The sequence below is a fragment of the Pezoporus wallicus genome, unplaced genomic scaffold (genome assembly GCF_028554395.1).
Source record: "Pezoporus wallicus isolate ANWC-B61680 ecotype Strahan unplaced genomic scaffold, APGP_CSIRO_Pwel_v1 contig_8803, whole genome shotgun sequence".
Classification (NCBI taxonomy): domain Eukaryota; kingdom Metazoa; phylum Chordata; class Aves; order Psittaciformes; family Psittacidae; genus Pezoporus; species Pezoporus wallicus.
The window spans coordinates 1,154,649-1,175,809 of NW_026635049.1; the positions used below are offsets into that span (position 1 = coordinate 1,154,649).

The 21,161-nt window shown below is 46.6% G+C and overlaps 1 protein-coding gene across 11 annotated transcripts in view; it reads right to left on the reverse strand.

Moving 5' to 3' along the window:
- The window catches only part of ARHGEF9 (Cdc42 guanine nucleotide exchange factor 9), a 164,578-nt gene that overhangs the window by 49,375 nt on the left and 94,042 nt on the right, over window positions 1–21,161 (reverse strand). For all 11 annotated transcript variants that reach the window (XR_008971164.1, XM_057400902.1, XM_057400884.1 and 8 more), the window contains 2 exons: window positions 11,284–11,463; window positions 1,923–2,114 (listed from right to left, as the gene is read on the reverse strand). Coding sequence is in view for 10 of the 11 variants with exons in the window: in XM_057400902.1 (XP_057256885.1) it covers window positions 1,923–2,114; window positions 11,284–11,463 (372 nt within the window). In the remaining variant the exon portion in view is untranslated. The remainder of the gene's footprint in view (window positions 1–1,922; window positions 2,115–11,283; window positions 11,464–21,161) is intronic.

Genomic DNA, 21,161 nt, shown 5'->3' on the forward strand with positions numbered 1-21,161 from the left:
CATCTTAAGGTGCCTCAATGGTATTGGGATTTGTTATTCATTATAGCTCAGCAACAAGAGTATAGCTGCTCACTGCTAAACTCAGTACTAAATCAGGCTCAGCCTTCACCACCCAGCCACAACTCCTCTTTCATCCCCTCCAATACGTCATACTGCTGCTGTTTGTCCTGACAACTTACAATAAAGAGCAAAGGGAAGAGGGAATTTGCCACTGTCACCAGCCCTTGTGTCTCATCAGCGGCTGGCGGTGGTCCACTTGTTCCTCAGCACAAATAACACCTCCATACACATCCCTCCAGCAGTATGGGGAGGAGCTCAAACCAGCCCCTGTCTCTCCACCTCCAGCCCCCCTCCTCTCATGCACAAACAGAAACAGTCATGTCATGCAATGCTGAAGTGCCTGGGATGACTGAGCTGTCTCCCAGCCTTCTCGAGGCAAACGGATTGCTCTGATTAAACTGAGCACAATGAGGCTCTCTTCAGCAAGGGACAGCCCATCACTTTGCAGATGAGAATGCCCATGTCAGTCCTCCTCCTTCTTTAAGAGAAGCAGCTGAATCATTTCCTGGTGCTTTACCTGGAGGTAAGATTTAGCCCCTCAACATTATTTTGCATCATAGAGAGTAAAGAACAAGCCTTAAGAGATCTCTTTCCTATCTGGGACGTATCATTAGGTGCTGCAAATCAGTGCTTCCCCACAGACATCACTGCAGATACACATACCTGTGCCTTCTGAGAGCCTGATTTGGCAAAATCAGATTGACATGGCTGGGAAATATACGTTAAGTTTTATTTATCATAGAATGGTTCGAGTTGGAAGGGACCTTATTTAGTTTTTCATCAGAAAAGTGCAAACACAGGAAAAGAAACGACATGTGGAAAAGTTCCTGCAGTTCTTCCCTTCCTCAGTGCAAAGCCCTCTGACGGAAATAGCACAGTGAAATTAAGCTCATTTGTTTCCAAACTGAAATCCCAAGACTCTTCCATCTTTGAAAAGCGTCACAGATGCGTTTTGGATGGCTTTGCCTCGTCAGTAGGGAAGCAGCAGTATGAAGGGAGGAAGACATGTTTCTAAGCAGAATTCCCAGGGGGCTTCACCACATTGACTCTGCAAAGACTGGACACAGGCTGACTAAATCCCAGACGTTCAGAGGGATGAGCTGAAAGCCACGGGCTTTAGTTTTAGTGCTAACAAACTTCTGCCTTTAGTGATAAGTATATCCCCTGCACATGAAGCCCAAGCTGTCCTGTAACACCATGCATTCCCCTTCCTGAACACCCAGCACCACATGCATTGTCCTTTGGGCTCAGCTCACAGCACTAATTCTGTACACTGCAGGAGAGTAAAGGGTGGTAGAGGCTAATTGTAACATCATGAAAAAGAACCAAGTTGAACATGCATGGGGTCAGTCACCAAAGTCCATTTGCTTGCTGGTCCCCTTACACTGGATAAAACATACTTCATTTCCTGTGGTGAGAACGTTTTGCTCTCAGTCTCACCATGATAAAAGGCAAGTGGGGGCCATCCTGAGGCAGGGGAAATAGTGAACCCAGTGTGAAAGACACAGATGAAATGGGTAACTGGTTGATCTAATTACAGCCTCATTTCCTCAATCACAAGTTCAAAAGCATTGGGCTTTAATTAAGAAGACTGCTTGAAGGATGTCAACCTCATTATTGTTTAGCCAAAGAGGTATGGAAAACTGGTCAGAAAATTGTACTTTTAGTTAATACAAACTCAAGGTAACGATCAGATCCAGCATATCAATACTTACTGACAGATGCTGCTTCTCTGTTAGACACAGGACTCAAACCCACTGCATCCTTTTCCCCCACCACCCAAAGACAAACCCAGACCTCAGCTTTCAACAGCCCACCCCCTATCCTTCTGCAGTACCCCAGCTCCACAACCCCCAGTGTACCTCACAGATGTCCTTGAGGTGCTTGATGTAGTGGCGCTCTGTACTCATGATTTCATTGATGACGTTGGCTCTCATCTGGTCCCGGTTCTGGACGGTCCTGCCGAGACACAGGCAGTCGGCGCTTGGATCCAAGTGGCCATTCTGCACGTCGCTGGTTCCCTCCTCCACACCATCTTCTTGGTTTACCCATAGCTATGAGGGGAAGAGGGGAGAGAAACAGGCTTAAAGCATCAGGAAGCCAACAAGTGAAAGTCTTGGGCTGCAGGACATGGGGAGATACTGGACCAACTTCCTCCTTACAGCAACAGCAATGTTCTTGCCAGTGGTGTCCTCAGCAGATTCCAGCCCAGACAGTCCCTTTTCATTCACACTGGTGCAACCAGCCCCAAATGGTTCCCTGCACACTGCCAAGCTCCTCTGCTAAGCAAGGGGATTTCAAGTATTGGCAGTTTGGATCCCAAACATAAAATAATCGTGTGAAATGTAACTGGACTGTTGGATGCTGTCAAGTGCTCTGAACCAGGATGTACACACATAAACCAGACCAACCTGAATGAAATGGCAGTTACTGGGGTACAGCCCTGCTTGGCCAGTTCCCACACACCATCAGCTGGGGTCTGTCCAACCAAGGAGGAAACCTCTGGGAGGAGGGATAAGCCCTTTGCTCTTTACAGGTGACTGATCTCAGAAGGTTCAGAACCTGCAGGAACGTGATCGGCAGCCCAGACTGACCGGGTTGTGGCACTGCTGTTTCTGTAAACCTCTCAGGCCAGGATTTGTGAATGAGCATTGATTTTCATTTCACAGCAGCTTTCCTCATCATTTCACATGAAGAGCCTTTCCACTCGGGCAAATGCCCAATCTCAGCATCCTGAGGTGCTGATCCCTGAATCATGCAGAGATCAGAGCGGCTGAACAAGCCTTCTCAAACCTGGGGGCTGAGGGCAGCTGTGGGTTGGGTGCCAAGCACCTCTAAGCACTGAACACTCTAAACTGGAACAAATTCCCCCCAAATTCCTGAAAAGGACCACTGCATTTTCAGCACACTGAGTTTCCTTTCCATCATCAAGCAAAAACCACACATGAACTTGTAAACCAAGAGAGAACTTGGATTTTTAAAGCTCAACCTCCTGGAGTCAAGTGATCATGAGAGAAAAATTCCATTTTCATCTACAAAATAAAGCAGGACAGATCTAATAACAGGAGAGGGAAAGGCCCGAAAGCAGGAATCCTACAGGCTTGGGAACTTGGAAGCGAATAGCAAGCTTGGAAATGCTCATGATTTCTGAAACCCTCAGAATTTGCTTTGCCTTTTGTGCACTGCAGGAACACTCCCCACTGCCACATCTGGGACTCTCGGCAGACCTGCTTATTTCCTTAATGAAATTTTTGCTCCTTCCTGCTAGGATTCATGTTCCCAAAAGGAAAAAAAACCAAAACCCCTACAGTCTAATCGAGACAACTTCTACTTTAGATTAAAAACAAATGCGGCAGTTTTATCAGCAGCAGAGGAAGCTGAACGTGCTTCATCCCCATGCTCTGCAGCCTCAGCCGCTGAAAGGATTAATCCCACTGCGTTGCTCAAACACTCCTGCTTTCTGTCTTAACCTCTGAAGTTCCACCTAATTCAAACGAGGATCATTCTTCCAGGGGATCACTTGAAGTCTGGACCATGAGTCACATAGATGAGGTATCTTGCCAGCAACACTGCTGACCCTGGGCCAATCGCTTCAACTGGTGGAGGCTCTCTGCATCTCTAAAGGGGATAATCCACCTTACCAGTGACATTTGTCATGAATATTTTTGAGGCCGGCAGGCTTTATGCTCAAGTGGAGGGCTCAGGAAGCTCATGCCCAGAGAAGCTGTGGCTGCCCCATCCCTGGCAGTGTTCAAGGCCAGGTTGGACACAGTGGCTTGGAGCAACCTGCTCTAGTAGAAGGTGTCCCTGCCTGTGGCAGGGGGTTAGAACTGGTTGAGCTTTAAGGTCCCTTCCAACCCAAACCATTCCACGATTCCATGATCCATAAGCAACAATTTAGCCAGACAGACCTTTGGTGTGACGCAATAGAGTTGGTCTTGCAACTTCAGCTCTCAAATCCTCTTGTGCCTGTGCTGAGAAGGAGCTGCGCTGCTCTGGGCCAAGGGAAGGCTGCACCTTAAGTGTTCGTGTGTCCTCTGACCCAACAGCAGCACCCCAGGCCAGATCCTCTCTGCTTCACTGACCTGCTCGCTCAAACCACAAGGGTGGTGTGCTGCAGGCGACAGAAAGGTGGAAGAGGCAAACTGGGGGTGACACTGGTTTTTCCCAGTAACATTAAATGTCATATTTAGTTGACTCAGACAATGCTGCAAAGGTTCCTATTTTAGCCCAGTCCACAGTCACCTCTAAGTACAGTGTTCACTACATTGGATGGGGCTTGGAGCAACCTGCTCTAGTGGAAGGTGTCTCTGCCGGTGGCAGGGGTTGGAACTGGATGAACTTTAAGGTCCCTTCTAACCCAACCATTCTATGATATAAAAGCTATAGAAATGTGATTTATCAACTTGCAGCTATCCCCAAATGGTGCATAAAATCACCAAATGGCACCATTCCAACATGAGCTGACCTGTAATTATTATATATTTAGACTGCTGAATGCACACACTGTATAGAGAGGACATTTTACTTGAATAGGCTCTGAGGGCTGACAGTCTCATAATAATCACAAAGCATGATAAAACAAACATTTTACCAGCCATCTGGATTATTAATCTCCTTCCATTGGATATTCACAAGGACAAAACTAGCAGATAATGTGCCATCCTGGATTCTAGCTCACAGTTAAATCCTGTGGCAGATTAATGATACAGGCAGATCCTTCCAGAGAGCTGCTGCCATTCCACTGAATCTCTGCTCACCACTGACTTCATAACAGATATCAGTGTGAGCAGCCCAACCTTCACCAAAACCTGGTATCAAACAGTGGTCACTCCAGTAATCCTGCAGCACAAAGCCTTGGGACTGGTTCACCCACCAAACCACCCCTGCTCAGCAGAGCCACCCCATGAGCTGCAGGCTTGTCCCCTCTCCCTTCTTCTGGTGGTTCTGTAGTGCTGTGCCCTTGGCTTTCAGCCACGTGCACTGTTTTATATGCATGCTCAGTTGGACCCTGCACTGGATTAAAAAGATCACTTGCTTATTTGTAATCAAGTAGGGCTCATGGTGCAGAGCTTTGCATAAGTAAAACATCATCCGTCTCCGCGTGCCTCTCCAGTGATCCAGCACAGCCTCTCTCTGCCCTCAGGAGGAAGCACAGGCTGTCCTGGGCTTTAGAAATGCCCAAGGGCAGATGTTTCTCCCCTCTCTGTCATCAGAGAGGAGGTGAGAACCTGGCACATGGGGATGCTGCCTGTCCCCCAGCAGCTGCCCTGACCAGTTCCAGCCTCCCTGCCCTTCTGTGTGCCCTTCCCCTGTATCCTCCTCCAGGATAAGACACAGGACATTTGCCAGCAGAAGGAAAGTAAGCTGAAGCAAGTAGATTTCCCCTCCTGTGGTCCTAACCACTGTTTTCTCCCACAGCCTGAATTTCTTCCTCTGTAATCTGGCTCCAGCCTCACCATCCTTCACTTCCCCCCAGTTCACAGGGTCTTTGGTACCTTCTCTGCTCTTCCCACAACTCACCAGCTTCAGACAAACCCACTTCCACCTCTTCCTCTCCCCTCTAAAACTCCTCACTCCTAGCGTCAGAAGTTCCCTTTATCTGAGGTGAGAAATACCATTCACTCCTTTCTGGAAAAGTAGAAAACAGAAACTCTATAGGGACAGCTTCACACTCTGTATCTGTGAAAGGTGAACACAAACAGTTCCAAAGAACTTGACTTGTGTTTGCACCCTGTTTCCTCCAGTTTAAATGTACAGACTCCCATGGGCTGGAGCTCCACCATGTAGCAAAACTTGCTTGCAATAAACTAGATGTTCTACACTATGCCCACCAAAATACCTGAGCTAGGGCCCTATTTCCTAAAACCCAAAAGCCCTCACTGTGTGATGCTACGTATGATGCAAAACAGGGAAGAGCGGAAGCTCAGCAGCTCCTGCAGAACCTCACCAGAGGCTGGATCTTCCTTCATGACCAGTTTGGCAGAGGACAGGGATGGGGGTGTGAAGATTTGTGCCCAGTTTGCCTGCTTTGAAGAACGGCCTCAAAACATCGGTTCTGTACCTGCAGACAGCCCGTATGGGGAAGGGCCCCAGTGCCAGCACTTGAACCTTTGGGGATCTGGTGCCTGCTGAGCTGAGTGACATGAGCTGTCATGATAATGGTATCTGCAATTAGCCCATTTGGATGCTAAAATGCTGCTTGACTTTAAAACCCCAACACAAGCCCCCGTTTGTCTGCAGCGCATCCTGGATTGCTGCTCCGCTGCGGGCGATACCTCCACCAGCAGCTATTTTTATGCCGGATTTGCCACGGGAGAATAAAATCTCCTTTGGAAGGCAGTGACTGCAGCAGACACTGCAGCACACGCTGTCCTGCTTGTCCCACAGGTAACAGCCACTTCAGCCCATCCTCTCTTCTCTGAAGAACCTCACCTTGATGCCACTGCCGTTGGCACTCAGTAGATGCAGTGACTGCAGTGATGGACAAGCAGGTGAGTGATGTGCTGTTGTATCAAGATCCTTATGCATGCAGTGAGATTTTAAAGGCAAAAAAAAGGTCTTTTTTTTCCCTTGCTGATGGGCAGCAAGATGTGGCTGGTTCTCAGAGCTACCCCTGCAATACAGAGCAGTCAACTCCTACAAACAAAAGCTAATCCCACCCACCCAATAAAATGCATGAGCTGCTGGGCACTAAGACAAGACTCTGGGGTTAGAGTCTGCTTCTAAACAGTGCCTTAAAAGCTTACACCAATCCATCTAGCACTTCTCCTTCAGCATCAGAAAATAAAGTGGGTCAAAGGCAGCTTTTTCAGCAGGAAAATCAATCTAAAATTACAACACTTTGGGAAAGCTTGGCAACGATGAGAGAGAACAAGGAGCATTGCTGCACTGATCCACCCCTGCAGTTCCTCCTATGTAAGAGGTATGGACTGCACAGAATTTATACACCATCTTTGCTCAGGCTTTTAGAGGACCATTGCCCTTCATTTCTCATGACAACCAAGTCAAAGGGCACTACATGAAGTTGCAGTAAAACCTTCTCAACCCCAGATATGCCCGTTAGCTTAGCTCAGTAAATATAAGGCAGGAGCTGAGGTGAGAAGAAATATATTCTGGAAACTCTGTCTGCCTCATGGTATCCAAAGAGATTAAGGAGATCTTTATAACAAAATCAATCCCTTGCTCTGCCCAGGGTGGGTGCATTCTGCCACGTCTTTGGGGAAAGATTCCACAGCACTAAACATCCATAAGCTTTCACGGTTTTATTTCTTTCTCAGTGGAAACATGCCAGAGCCCAAACATGATGCCATTTGATTTCCTGTGTTTGGAGTGCTTGAATCTCACTTGGGCCTCGCTATTTTGGAGATGTGATGCTAGGCTCTGCAATCAAAACTTTGTTTTAAGACTTACTGTATTTTCTAAAGGAGACCTTAAGGTACAACAATCGATGCATTTGCAGCACTGGGCTATTATCCTGGGCTCTAAATTCTTCCTTACAAACACTAAGTGTATTTTTTGAGTGGATGTGGAAAGTGCTGGTATGCAACAATGAATTTGTACCATATCGTGTAAAGACAGCCCAGGGCTGTACCCTCCACAAAGGAGAGAAGAGCAATCACCAGAAGAAGCAGCATCGCCACTACAGGAATATGAAATCCTCTTTAAAATTCCTGCTGGTTTTCCCCCCGTTGTACCTCCCACCCTCTGAGATCCCTAGAAGTTGACAGGACATCCAAAGACACTGTGCAGCACAAGACTGATGGGTGCACCCTGTGGCTGCCCAGCATGCTCGCTTGATAACATGGGCTAAAATACAACACAAACACCTTCATCTGTCCTAAACTCAGCTCATCAATCAGCCTTAAATCTAGTTCTGGGGTTCTCATTCTAATGACTTAAGGCTTTTCGTAACTTTCTCACTGAGTGCAGCAGCTTCCAGCAGAAAACCATTCCCCATCACTTACTAACTCCTAATTCTACTTCTCCTATGTTGTGCCTTTTCTCTTCCCCCAAAAACATCACTTTATCATCCAGTGAAAGTTCCTGTGCTCCCAAACTCTATGGCCTTCACCTCTCCCCATTATTGTAGCCAAGTCTCAAGCTACTAAGAGGATAACTGCAGGTGTTACGTGTAAAGACAACAGCTCCTGTACATGCAGGCAACTCAAGTATGGTTTTTGTTTGCAGCCCTCCCAGCCATGTGTTTAAAGGAGGCCAAGGGAATCAGCAGGTTCCTATTTTCCTCTGCACTTGCAAATGTGAATTTTTCCTGCTATGAGATTTTGTGAGTGCCAAATGCTTTGCCAAACATTTTCATATGATCTGGCTGGAGAGCAAGAAGCGTCAGACGTCTCAGTGCAAAGCAGGTTTCCAGCCCAGGTTTGTCCTCAGAAGTGATCCAAATGACTTTTAGAGGAATCTGACTTTGCAGTGACCTGCTGCTGTTAGCAGGGACCTGCTCTGTTAGGACCTACACGAGGCCTGGAGTCTAAAACAGCCTGAAATGAATCCTGTTTGATTCTGTCATCCCACACTTGAACTGCTTTTCATCCTCTGCTACGCAACATGTTGTGCCCTTTCCCTCCTGTACTTGCATAAGAGAAATACAGATACAAAGGAAAGCAATTCTTTTGCAAGTAAAACTAGAACCACCCAGGCTAAATCAGGCAGTTTTCTGGCATCATCTTAAAAAGGCAGGGCTCAAAGTACAACAGAGAACAAACCAGCCTCCTCATTATGAAGGAGTGATCAGCTGCAGAAGTACTACAAGGGAGAAAACTGCAGAGAAGAGTAAAGGGAAAGGGTTTAGGTTAAAAGGTCTTTGACTGGACCTGGAAGGAGCATAAGCCTGCAGCAATGGTCCTGCAAGTAAAAGAAGGGTCAAAAGCACCTTCCCTAAAGGCTCTGAAGGCATCTGGTTCAAATAACTTACTGAGAAAGACAGAGACAGTGGGGGGAATATGCAAGAATAGAAGTGAAGAGGCAAGCAAGTGACCTCAGCCAGCGAGGGAAGGAGAACATGACAGCCCAAATGGCAGTTGTTTTCTCAGCACAGGACAACCATTGAGTGGGATGCAGCACACAAGTGCTGCGGGGAGAAAGCAGCTCTGCTGTATAAAGCCGAGTGGCAAATTGTCCCCTTCAGCCTTCCTTGCAGAGCAGTGGACAAACTGCCAGAACTCTGCTTGCATGACAGCTGGAATGCCTGGGACTTAGTGTTAGGTATTAACTATCATTCATGGCATCAAAACCATGTGGTTGCCCCTTTGGGAGTGCATCAGTTGGTGCCAGGGCAGAGGGAGATGGAATAACCAAGCTGGACCTCTTTCAGAGCTGATGGAAGCACTGATTTTATTGGAATGAAGTCAAGCCACAGGATTGTGGCATTAGACAAAATGGGTAAGAAACCTGACGATCCTAAGCAGCAAGGTTTGTTCCAGGATGTTGTTCAGATGTTTGTGTACAACCGTCTGAAATTCATTGATCCCTCTCCTTTGTTTTTCCCAGTTTCTAAAATCCTCCTCCCAGCCTTTGAAAAGTGTAGGGAGAGATGGGAAGTTCAGCCAAGCCGAATGATGCGCGGTTTGGGGCCTCACAGCAAACAGGCTTGTTTGTTTAGGTGTTTGGTATGGGATTTAGCAAACAGGACAGTGCAAAACAAGGCTGTTATCACCTACCATGAACAGTATGTTTACAACATCACACAATAAGGATATTACATCTTTTCCCCAGAATCACAAACAAAACAGGACTGGTCAATGCACTGGAAAGTTAAACTGGCCCAGAATATTTCAGCCTCTAAATCAAGCAAAAATAAAGATACAGACTTTTTCAATTCAGCCTTTGCAGCCAGCAGCACAGAGATGTGCTAGAGACACTGGGGAGAGCATTTCCTGCAATGAGATTATCATCTGCATCACACCTGATACCAATCCATTTCCAAACTCATTGCCTCCACTGGCTGCAGGGTCAGACCCACAGTGTCCCTTCAACTAAACACTAAACACACTTTGATATTCTGGGCCAGGATAACTAAGTAGCTCTTTCACATAGGCAACCCATGCTCCAGTTCCAGTCACTCTTGGCTCTGGTCAGACCCAGGACAGACACAAGAGCTGCATCATGGTACCATGGGGAATGCATTTTAACCCAATTTTCCTAATCCATATGGCTGTTTCCCAGATGAAATGATGTAATCAAACAGGGATGCTGGTGACGCAGGTTTGCCCAACACAGGGTGGGTGACAGGCAGAGACCTAAAGCAAACACAGCATCTCCTTGGGATGCAGCACAGTCTTCAGTGTGTTTCAGAGAGAACAGTCTTCCTCTTCACACTATGAAGCCTGTCAAACTGCCTGGAAGGCTCAGAGGAAAGAGTCATCTTTCACAGTTTCACAAGGCAAAAGAAATCGTCATTTTCTTATTCCACAGCATAGAAGGAATTAAACCTCTGATCCCACCTATCAAACCCTGCGCAGGAGGGAAAGGAGAAGGAAATACACGTGGTCAAAGCCTGAGGAAGGCTCAAGAGTGCCCAAATCATGTGGCAGGAGCTGATGACAGCAAAAAGGACATCTTCTTGTCCCTTGGCTTTTTCAACACATACTGAGCAAAGGAAGGCAAGTGCTCAAACCCTTCTGATCTGTGATCACCACTGGAGGAGGCTGGGTACAGCAAAACCTGCACAGACCAGCCAAATGGTGCCCTGTCTCCTACAAAAATAACCAGAGCTGGTCATGGACTAATCAGTGAAGTGATTTTACATCCCACAGTGCTGAAGAGTCAGAAAGCAGCACTGCTTTTGGCAAGGGGGGGGTGGGGTGGTGGTGTCTCACATCTCCCTGTGCTAAAGCTCTTCCAAATGCAGGTCACTGGGAGCTGATGTGAACTTGTAGGCCCCACCAAATGATCTGCTCATAACCCACACAACTTTAAACTGTTTTCCCAAACAACTGCTCAAGAAGAGAGGCTACAACAGACAGCAAAAGCCTCTCCATATCCCACCAGCATGAAAAGCTGTGCCAATACCTATTCCATCCCCCTCTACCCCACACCCATTTCTTTTGAAACCTTCTTTGCTCCCCATTTTTACAGAGGAAACAGACACACTGGGAACAAGCATCAGTGATAACAAGCACAGGAGCCAGTTCAATTCACTGACAGTTCTGAGCAGCCTCAGCAGTGATTCACTGTAGTGGTAAAAAGAAGAAAGTCACTCACCCTCACGAAGCTGGCGGGAAACCATCCTTCTTCATCATCGATCTGACCCCACCACCAGTCCTTGTTGGAAGCATCCAGGACCTTGATAACGTCTCCTGCTTTAAACGCCAACTCCCGGTTGGCCATGGTGACGTGATCCCATACTGCCTCAGCACTTACAATAGAACCACCACTGATCAGCTTTGGAAACAGAAAACCAGCAGTCAGTAAGAGCTCAGTTCCCCAAAGCAAGCACATGCACAGCAGCAGCACAGAAAAAGCGCTCAGCCAAAGGAAAACAATATTCTTCCGTTCCAATCCAGAACCATTTCATCCTCACATGATGGAATTCAGGCTGTGACAGTATCTACAGACCAATGTTCTGCTCCTAACCATGCCACACGAGCACTCAGGTGGATGCTCAGGATCTCTCAGGCCCCAGCCCCATGCATGCGAACAGCAGTACCCCCCCTCTCAATGCCACCACCGTGTAGTCATGAGCATGCACATCTACCAGGGCACACGGCTTTCAGATGCAATTTGGTTAGTGTAATGGACAGCTGTGAGGACCCAAACGCGGCAAAACCAAGCAACAGAGTCTTGCAAGGGAATCTCTCTTCCAGAACAAGTTGCTCAGTTAAAGGTTCAGATCTGAGCTTGAGGCTCAGAAGGGTTTCCATGCAAATCCAAGCAAAGTTTTCAACATATGTAGAACATTTTTCTTTAAAACTGAAAGTTGTATATTTATTCAGTGCTGGTGATGCGATGTACTGATATCCCTCGCTTCTGAAACCTTGAAGCTACTCAGCAGATACAAAGGGCCACGTGGCACCCACTGACCTGTTCCAGACCCAACCTGGAGCCCAGCCCAGCTCCATGGCACACTCAAACATTGCTCTGCCCACGTGAAACCCTGCAACACTGGCTGTCCTGATGGTGTTCCAGGGGCAGATTCCTGCCCACGAGCAATGACTGAGGCCAGACCTGTGTCTGACAGGACCTCCTGAACGTCCCTCCACACATACAGCCACCTTATTGCTGGGCCAGCACCATGGCATGACCTCACCAGTTCTCATTTCATTGTGAGCCATCAGTTTTCTATCCATCAAACTCCCACTTAACGCTGGCAGGAAGGACCCATCCAACCACTGGTGCTTGTGCATCCCCAGGACAAAGCATCCACCCATGCTAGGCCACCCGCTGCTCCTCAGAATGACAGGCAGATAGTTTTTAACAGAATAATAAACTGTGTTTGTGATTCATCCACAGGAATTCTGCACTCAACAGTGAGACTGCCCAAGCAAATAGAGACTTTACCCATATGCTTATGAGCTTGTCAGAGCCATCCTGAACCTTGTTCATTAATTCTGCTGAGACTCGCTGAATATGTGCTTGGGCTCGCCTCCAAATCCAAATTTCAGCTCACAAAGAGCTCAGCGCTGCAACCATTACAGACCCTCCACATGGCAAGACTTTAACAGCCACAGATATCCATTCAATTTAGGCAAGCAATACAAAGCATAAAGACAATAACCCATCACAGCGGTTTTGCAAGTGTAAAAGCACTGGGAATGGTTAGAGAGCTCTTAACAGCTCTTTTATAAGGTTGGCTTACTGAAGTGCCTGCTAATAGCTACCTGCACAGTAAGAACTTGTAGGAAACCTTCTAGCACTGCTGCAGGGTTCGGAGCATAAACATGTAAGAACATTCAAGTCCCTACAGGCAATTCAGTCAACAGATTAAAGGACGTGATTCACTGTTTCCCTTGAACTGGGTTTCCTTTAAGAACTCAAGCTCCTCAGGTTTGTGACAATTACAGCTGCAGTTTCAGCTCTTCAATCAGAAGAGTCAGTTGTACATAAAGAGCAAGATCTAAAAGAGCCTAACTTGACACTTAGTGCCTTTCATCCTCAAAGCCAAGATGTATCTAGTCAATGGACCACTCTTGTTCCTGCAGTAGATAAAGTAAAACCATGTTCTTCCTACTTCCATTTTGGCAAATCATCCTTTCTGATTCAAAATGAGCTGTAAAAGAAACATGGCTTCTTTGTGGATCATATGGAGGACTTCTTGCCTCGCAAGATCACCAAACAGCAGACAGAAAACAGAGGCATGTATTAATAACAACCTCTCATTGAAGAGTCAAGCAATGGATCTGATTGATGTGCTAAACTTATCACAGATGGCAGCTACTGTGGGGTTATCTCACGTCCGGGCTTCTGAATCAGAGCTGCAAGGAGCTGGGTGCAAGACGATCCCATCTAAATCAGTGGCAGTTGAAGTCAGATGGTGTGGGACCCCGCTTAGATCATGAGATGTTTCAGTGCTTCCTCACACATTCCACTGCTCTAAATCAAGGTTTCTAGATGCTTTCATTGATAAGAATCAGATTAAACCACAAAGAACCCAAAGACAGATCTGAAAGAATGAAGACTCCACAGCTGAAGAAAAACCCTTCAATATATTCAAGACCAGATAACAGTCATCTGTTCTGTGTCCAGGACTGAGCTCTTCACCAGTGTTTCCCGTTGCTGTATTTATGGCCACTGTCCAGCCTGTGGTTTCCCATGCTGACCAAGCTCTGCTCTTTCAGCCTCACCTCAGCAGACAGCTCTTCCTTCCCCTGAGCATTTCACCAGCCCTTTTCAGCAGCCAGATATTTTACCTGCATCTTTCTTGAACACAGATGACCAGAACACCAAATGCTATTCCCAAAGAGACCTTACCACAGATTTGTGATAGCGTGAAGTAGTTATTACAGTGTCACAGAAATCCTGCAGTAACACATAACATCTCCTTCCTTTTCCCATAGCTACCTCCCACCAGTAGCTCACTGTGATCTTGCATTTAGCTTATTTAAATAAATGAAGTAGAGTCTTTGTCTGGAAAATCAGTGTTCCTGTCAAAAAATAGATCAGGTTGGCCTGACCCTCGTTCCTTTTGTTAATGGCATGGGGCATTTTAGCCCATTTTCCAGTGCTGATGAACCAGGAACAGAGCTATTATGCAGAAGCCACATTTGTGTTTTTTTCTGCTTCAGCTGACATAAGACTTTGCTGTCACTTCATACACAGGCAGTTCTGGGCACAAGCTGCCACAGAAACGTCACTGGGACCCAGCTTCAGCGGGATTGTGTTTCAGAGCCTACTTTGCAAAAGCACATTTCTAAGCCTGAGGCACAAAACCCCAGCTCTGAGAAGCCTGGCTCAGCCAGCGGCAAGGGCTGGCAGGGACTCACAGAGTCAGGAAAGCAGAGACCTGGGAGATGCTCCCAGTGGAGGTCAGGAGCTGAAGTGGCTTTGCTTTGCAAGGTGCTTTTTGGTACTCAAGGAGAAAGGCTTTCATTGTCTAGTGCCAGCAGAGGGAAGAAAGGCCCCTTCAGCCAGTCCTTTCCAGCTGGTCCATTCTTAGTCCAAGGAAGGGATCCACATGCCAGAAGCCTGCAGGCAAGCCTTGGCCTTCCAAAAGACACAGTTCAGTCTGTGAAAGGAGGACAGTGGGATGGCAGAATCTGAGTTCCAGCCACTGCACGTGCTGGGTCCATTGAGAGAATGTCAGAGGCTAAAATTAAAAGATCCAGTTTAATTTATTTTGCAAGACATCTTGAGCATCTGTGGAGCCGTCTGCCTCGTGCAGGGCAGGGTTACAGAGACAGAACCTGACATCTGCAGCAGCCAGAGATGAGCAACTAGAGAAAGGTCAGGATGAAATATTATTTTCTGAGCAAATTGAAGATAGGAGCTTTTCACTCCTGAAAGTTCACATCTCTTGGATTCAAATCTGCACCTCAGCATCGTGGTCAGACACGCTCAGCCAAAGACCATGAAAGGGACTTGTCTCCTGTAATATTAAATGTCTACCACACAGCATTTGGACTCCTTTACCACCAGTGAAGAGAAAGAGACACATCTGGAGTATGATTCACCTTGGCTGTTTCAGTTGTCTACCTTCAAGTGAGGTGAATCATGCCCCAGAAATGACTATTTCTCTGTGTTTAATTAGGTGATGCAGGAGTTTACATTCCACCATCTCACATTCAGCCCAGCTACAATTTGGCCATCATTAAAAAGGGGTAACAAAGAGCTGGGTTGAACAATAATAATCACAATAGGAATAGTCCAATCTTAAATCACACCCTCCCAGACACAGCAGTTCCTCAGTATGCGAAGGTTGCTGTAAATAATATCATGTTCTTTGTGCTCACCCGAAGTCACAAAATCACAGCCTTGTAAATTTACAACAGTGAGGATTTGCAAAAAGTGTCTTAGGAGGAGAGGGAGGCAGACAGAAAAAATGCAATAGGTGATAATGTACATTTGCCTTTGACATACCCTGAGCACTGCTTGTCTTGCAGGTGGGAGTCCTAGTTCCCATTAAAATCAATTATTCTTGCCAGTTGGTTGTCCAAACTAAAGAGCGCAAAGAGGAAAGTTCCTCGTCGCTTTCACCATGGAACATCAGAGCAGAAGAAATGCCCATGAGCATTTCTTAACAACAGACCTGAAAATAATGTGTACTGTTTGGTGGGAGACCTCAGAGCACTGCCAACCACTCTGGGGAGAAGGAAAAGCTCTCTCAGTTGGCAGGAGGTAAGAAGAACTACTGGCATGTTGCCCATGGTTTAGGGATGAGAGTCACTGCTCCTCACAGGTCCTCTTCACCTCCTAGCAAACACCTGGCCATGGCCAAAGGTAAGAACCAGGACAGACAGATGAGGGACCACTTCTATGTCCCAGCACCATAAATAAATTGATTTAATGAGGAAAAGAAAAAAGGAAAATGGATGTTGCTCTCTCATTATACTGACGCATTTCTGGAACACACACTAAGAACATGGGCATTATCACTGGATCACCAGGACCGCACACATCAGCCCTCCAGGGATTTCCACTGCAGGTTTCCAAAGCACTCTGTAAACCTCCACTAATTCAGTCACAAACCCTCACTCTAAAGATGCGTATTTAAGACACTCCTAACACTCATGTACAACAGGTAAATGCCTTCACAAGAGCAAGTCAAGTTAGTGGAAAGGAATTAAATCATTCCTACTTAAGGTCCGGCTGGATTTTCCCTTCTCTTCAAGTCTGGTGTTATTTCCAGGATGAAACATGGCAAAGGGAAATACTGAATGACGTGAGAGGTGCTGCCAAAGTAAAATGACAACAGCAACAACCAGTACAAAAAGGTTTCAGAGTACTCTGCAAGTCACAACCTCAGGGATGCAGAGCCATCAGTGCCTGCCAGCCCAGAGCCCTTGGCTCTGGCACACCATGGATGCCGTGGCAGGGATGCTGAAGGATGTACCACAGCAAACATGTTGTGGTAAACCAATGCAAAACCTCTGCGGAGCTCACCTCATTGTGATGGTCCTCACCAGTGTGGGGAAAGCTCAGAAATGCCCATCCAGCCAATGATCCCAACTGTCTCTTCCTTCCCTTGTGCTTTCCAAAGACTTCAGCAAAGGGACGGATTGTCATTAATGTCACAGGGAGGCTTCCAAGGAATATAAGGGAAGAGCTCAAAAGTAGTAGTTCTACTCTGGAATTCATGATTATTTCTCTCCTCGCCATGGCTCTGAGGCACTGCTCTCAAGATGAAACAACTCTCCGCATCAAAGCAAGCAGGAAAATCAAAATAAAAGGAATAACAAGAACAGCACCTGTTACATGGCATGACAGAATCACTCTGCCTAACCCCATTACTACAGCAAGTCTAGAGCAAAGTTGTACAACCCAAAGAAGAGGAGGGGAAGGGGGATGCTGTGAAAGCCCCTCCTGCAGCAGCAGGTCCCATACACCTTGTCACCTCCCACCTCGTGGTCCTATCTATAGGACATCCTGATCAAACAAGCCCATGATCACTGCCTGGGATGTGTTCCTAAAGAAAACTTCAGAAAGTGACCTCTAAACCAAGGCTTACAACGTCTTCCATTCTACTGCAGAGCTTACATCTACCAGGCATGAAGCAGCTGTGCCACTGCAAAGGAACTCTGATGCATACTCTTGGAAAAGGGGTTTGGGGAGTGGGTGAGCCTCTGCCTTCAATGCATCTGGTGCATCTCCCCTGACTTTGCTCACTTCCGAAGCCAGAGTGCATGGTCGGAGGCCAATACCTGCTCCTCAGCAGCTGCCCGCAGTGAGGCAGCCGAGTATGAAACATGTATTTGGGAAATCAGGCACGCTTACACAGCTTTGCTAAGTATTCCCAATGAATCAACCCTTCCTGCCTTCTTATGGTCCAGCCTGGAGAAGAGATTAGGGACTTGCTGGTTCCTGAAGACTGAAATGGGCACAAACCATCAGAAATATTCTCGGGGGGTGATTTGGTTTGAGGCCACACAAACCAATGCTGCCAATCCATGCCTCTTCCAGGGATAATAATCAGTGTTAGCCCACAAGATTCTGCCCTGAGTTACCAGCACAGAGTTTCTCACTAGTCCAAAACTCACTTCTTGTAGAGCTACCTCCCAAAAACCCCAAAGAAATTTATCACAGATCACCATCTCCTTAGAAAATTCTAAGTACCTACTGAGTTCGCAGGACCACAGCCTTTGGTAACGTGAACAATCTTAAGGCAGGGAAATATTCTTCTATTTGGTCATTTATTAATGCATCAAGAGAGTTATAATAGCTTTAAATATAAGCTCTGGGTAGTTCCCTTTCAACTCAGCATTACATCAACTCTGCGCTCCTCCAGAGGAGCAGGCTGTGAAGGGGACATGAAGAACTGTGGTGAAACTGCACTGTTTGTTCAGATTGTTCTTATCCAGACATGCCCTTCATTCAGACAACATAAGAGTACTGTAAAATAACAACAGCATTTCCCACTGTACATAAAAGGCCCATCCACAATGGCAGCAGGCAACACATCTTCAAACAAGGATATACAGAGAGCTGGCATTTAGAGTAAAGAAATCAATGCTCCAAGCAATCCCAGCAGAATGGGAGCCACAAACCATCTGCAAACCTCCAGCCAAATGAGAATTCCCACTCTGCTTCCCAGAAGAAAGGCACCTGACACTGCTTTACCCTCCTGGGTTTTAACTGCATTGCTCCCTCATGAGTAGGAACACAACACACAGCAATGGGGCTGTTAATCATGGGGCTATTTACTGCAACAGCAACGCTGTCATCTTCAGGTTTTCCCAAGGAGGCATCTGTAGCTTTGCTGGGACCCACTTGTGTGGATCTCCTATGAAACCCATGTACACGATACAGCACAGGAGCAGTTTGATGGTGCTCAAATGAGCTCCACAGGCAGCAGAAGCCACAGCCCATGTTTCTGCCCAACACGTTGCTGGTTTTCACGACTAGGAGAGGCTGATGGAGCAGACAAAAAGGTAGAGTACAAGAAAACATCAGCCACCCCCCATCATGTTGTATTTTTGCTCTTGTGTGATCTCCCAACAGTCCCTGTGGCTCTGTATTTATTTTTAAAGCTCTCCTTAGAAATGAGACAAACTGAATAATGCCGAATCACAGCGAATTCACCACACGGCTCATTCACAAAACAAATGGGAGGGCACTTCCACTTGATTTGCTTATTCTCTGAAGAGGTGCAATCACACAAAGGTCAAGCACAAGGCAAAGACTTTCCCTTTCTGCTTTCAAGTCCTTTGATGAATTTAACTAATGGCTGGATTTCAGCTGAAAGAGGCTGATTGGAACGAGAGAGCCACTGATACCAGTGTATACTGGAAAGACAGTGACACTTGGTTGGAAGCTCTACGCATATATGTATCTAAAGGTGGAGAATCAGTACAAAGGTTCACTAGGACTGGGTTATTTTATTATTCATTGATTTAAATTTTCCTGAAAAGATGTGGTCTGACAGACACGAAACCACCCGGCCCCCTACAGGGTGCAGCAGCAGACCCCAGGCTATGCCATTAGCCTTCTTCTCCACCTTATTATGGCTATTGTCTATGGCATTCCTATTAATAATAACAGCCCAACACAGAGCTGTGAGTGCCCATAAAACCCAGGCAGCAGTGAGGAAAAGGCCCAGTAACAAGACAGAGTTCCCCCACTAAAGCACTGCCCATGTGGTTTGTAATTGGCTCTGGGGCAGCGCGAGCCCTCTGCTTTGATGGCACATATGCCACTGTAATTGCTTTCCAATCCCTTTTGCGTATCGGGCACATTAAGCCTCCCTTTGCCTGGTGACATATCTTTCATGTAAAGTAATTACAAATAACCACTAACCGTAATCTTTTAACTCAGATGAATTATGAGATTGGTTCTGGGACTCAAAGTTGAAATTGCTCCAGGAAAACCAGCACCTTCCATCAGACACAGGCAGAGCAGCTCCCGGCACCTTCCTGACATGTGGCCAACACAGGCTGTCAGCACGAATCCCTCCTTACAGCACATGGAAAACAAAGGTCTAAATACTCTTTATCATCTAAAGCTAAAATACCTGCACAAATCCCAGTCTTCTGGGACTTCAGATGATTTTAGGTTTAAATGATAAAGAAGGACTCCTCATGTTCCTAAATGAAGGCTGGACCTGACTCAAAGAGCTAGAGTTGTACTGGAAACCCTTCCCGTGGTCAGAGAGTCAAAGCTGTGCTTTGGTTTATTCCCCATTTAATGCTCCTGGGCTGAGCCTGCAGAGGGCTGCCTGGGTGGGAAGCAGCCGGGAGATCACCAAGCCATGGTTCCAGTGTTAATGAAGCACTGGCAGTGGCAGCAGAGGCTGTGCCAGATAACATCGAGGCGCGGTGTACAGACCACTGTGGGGCTGGGGAAGCTGATACAGTCATCTCTCAATTACCCAAGGTGCAGAATGATGCTGATAAGCAATGCGGATATTACAAGATACATATAAATTAGGCTCTGGGAATGTACAGTGAGGGCAAGAGGCTGCTGTGGAGCCCTGAGCCAAGGGACCCAGCAAAGAGATACAGCACAGAGCACTCAGCTGTGCACAGAACATCCCAAACATCCCTGTGCCCATGGTGTAGCTAACCCACAACCTCCAAACCCATTCGTGGGTAACAAAGACTTGACTGCAAATGTCAGGAATACCAAACCTAGCCTCATTTTACCTAAGGAGGCTGTCCTTATTGAAATGGGAAAGCAAAAGACTTGACCAGACCGGCTGACTGTAGGCAAACTGAGTTCGTCTGAGCAACCGGACAGTTTTTGCAGGGAGGGAAGATAAAATTGTCATTGCTCTGAGGAAGGCAAGAGCCCCTGGTGGTTTAGAGATTACATATTTTAACATGTACATCACCTGCACTGTGGGGCATGGGAGTTTCCAAAGCAAAAAGGAATGAAAGAGCAAATTACACCAATTACTCCCAGAGGACTGCATTACTGGACACAACACAGCTACTCAACAAAGGCAACAACACAAGATCTGCTCATTCCAAATGTGGAGTCTTTTATCCCTGAAGCTGCAGGAGCTGCCACAAATCTGATGACACATGGGCACATACCCCAGCAATACAGAGTGCAGCAACTTCCCTTGCCTAGAATGAGGCATTCATAGTGAAATGAATAAAGTGACAGGCCTGGAACTAATGAAAGCCTAAGTAGATACTTTGTCCTATAAAAGCTGACACAGTTGGCCAGGGTCTAAAAATCATGAAAGAAAATTAATTCAAATGTAGGGCTGGTAATACAAACCAGAAACATCATTCCTGGATGGCCAAGTACAAGGAACACGCAGTAAAAGCCCCTTTGTGATATCAATCACTGCAATGTGTTTTGAAACACCTTTTAAAAATGAAGCAGATGCCTGATTATGTCATGTTAGACCACAATGTATGAGAAAACACCTTCAGTAATAGACTTAATAATGCATAAATCCCATCCCTCAGTATTGTAGCATGAGGTCAAAATGATAACACTGAAAAAAAGGAGAGCTATTTTTAGTAAGTGATGAGAACCTG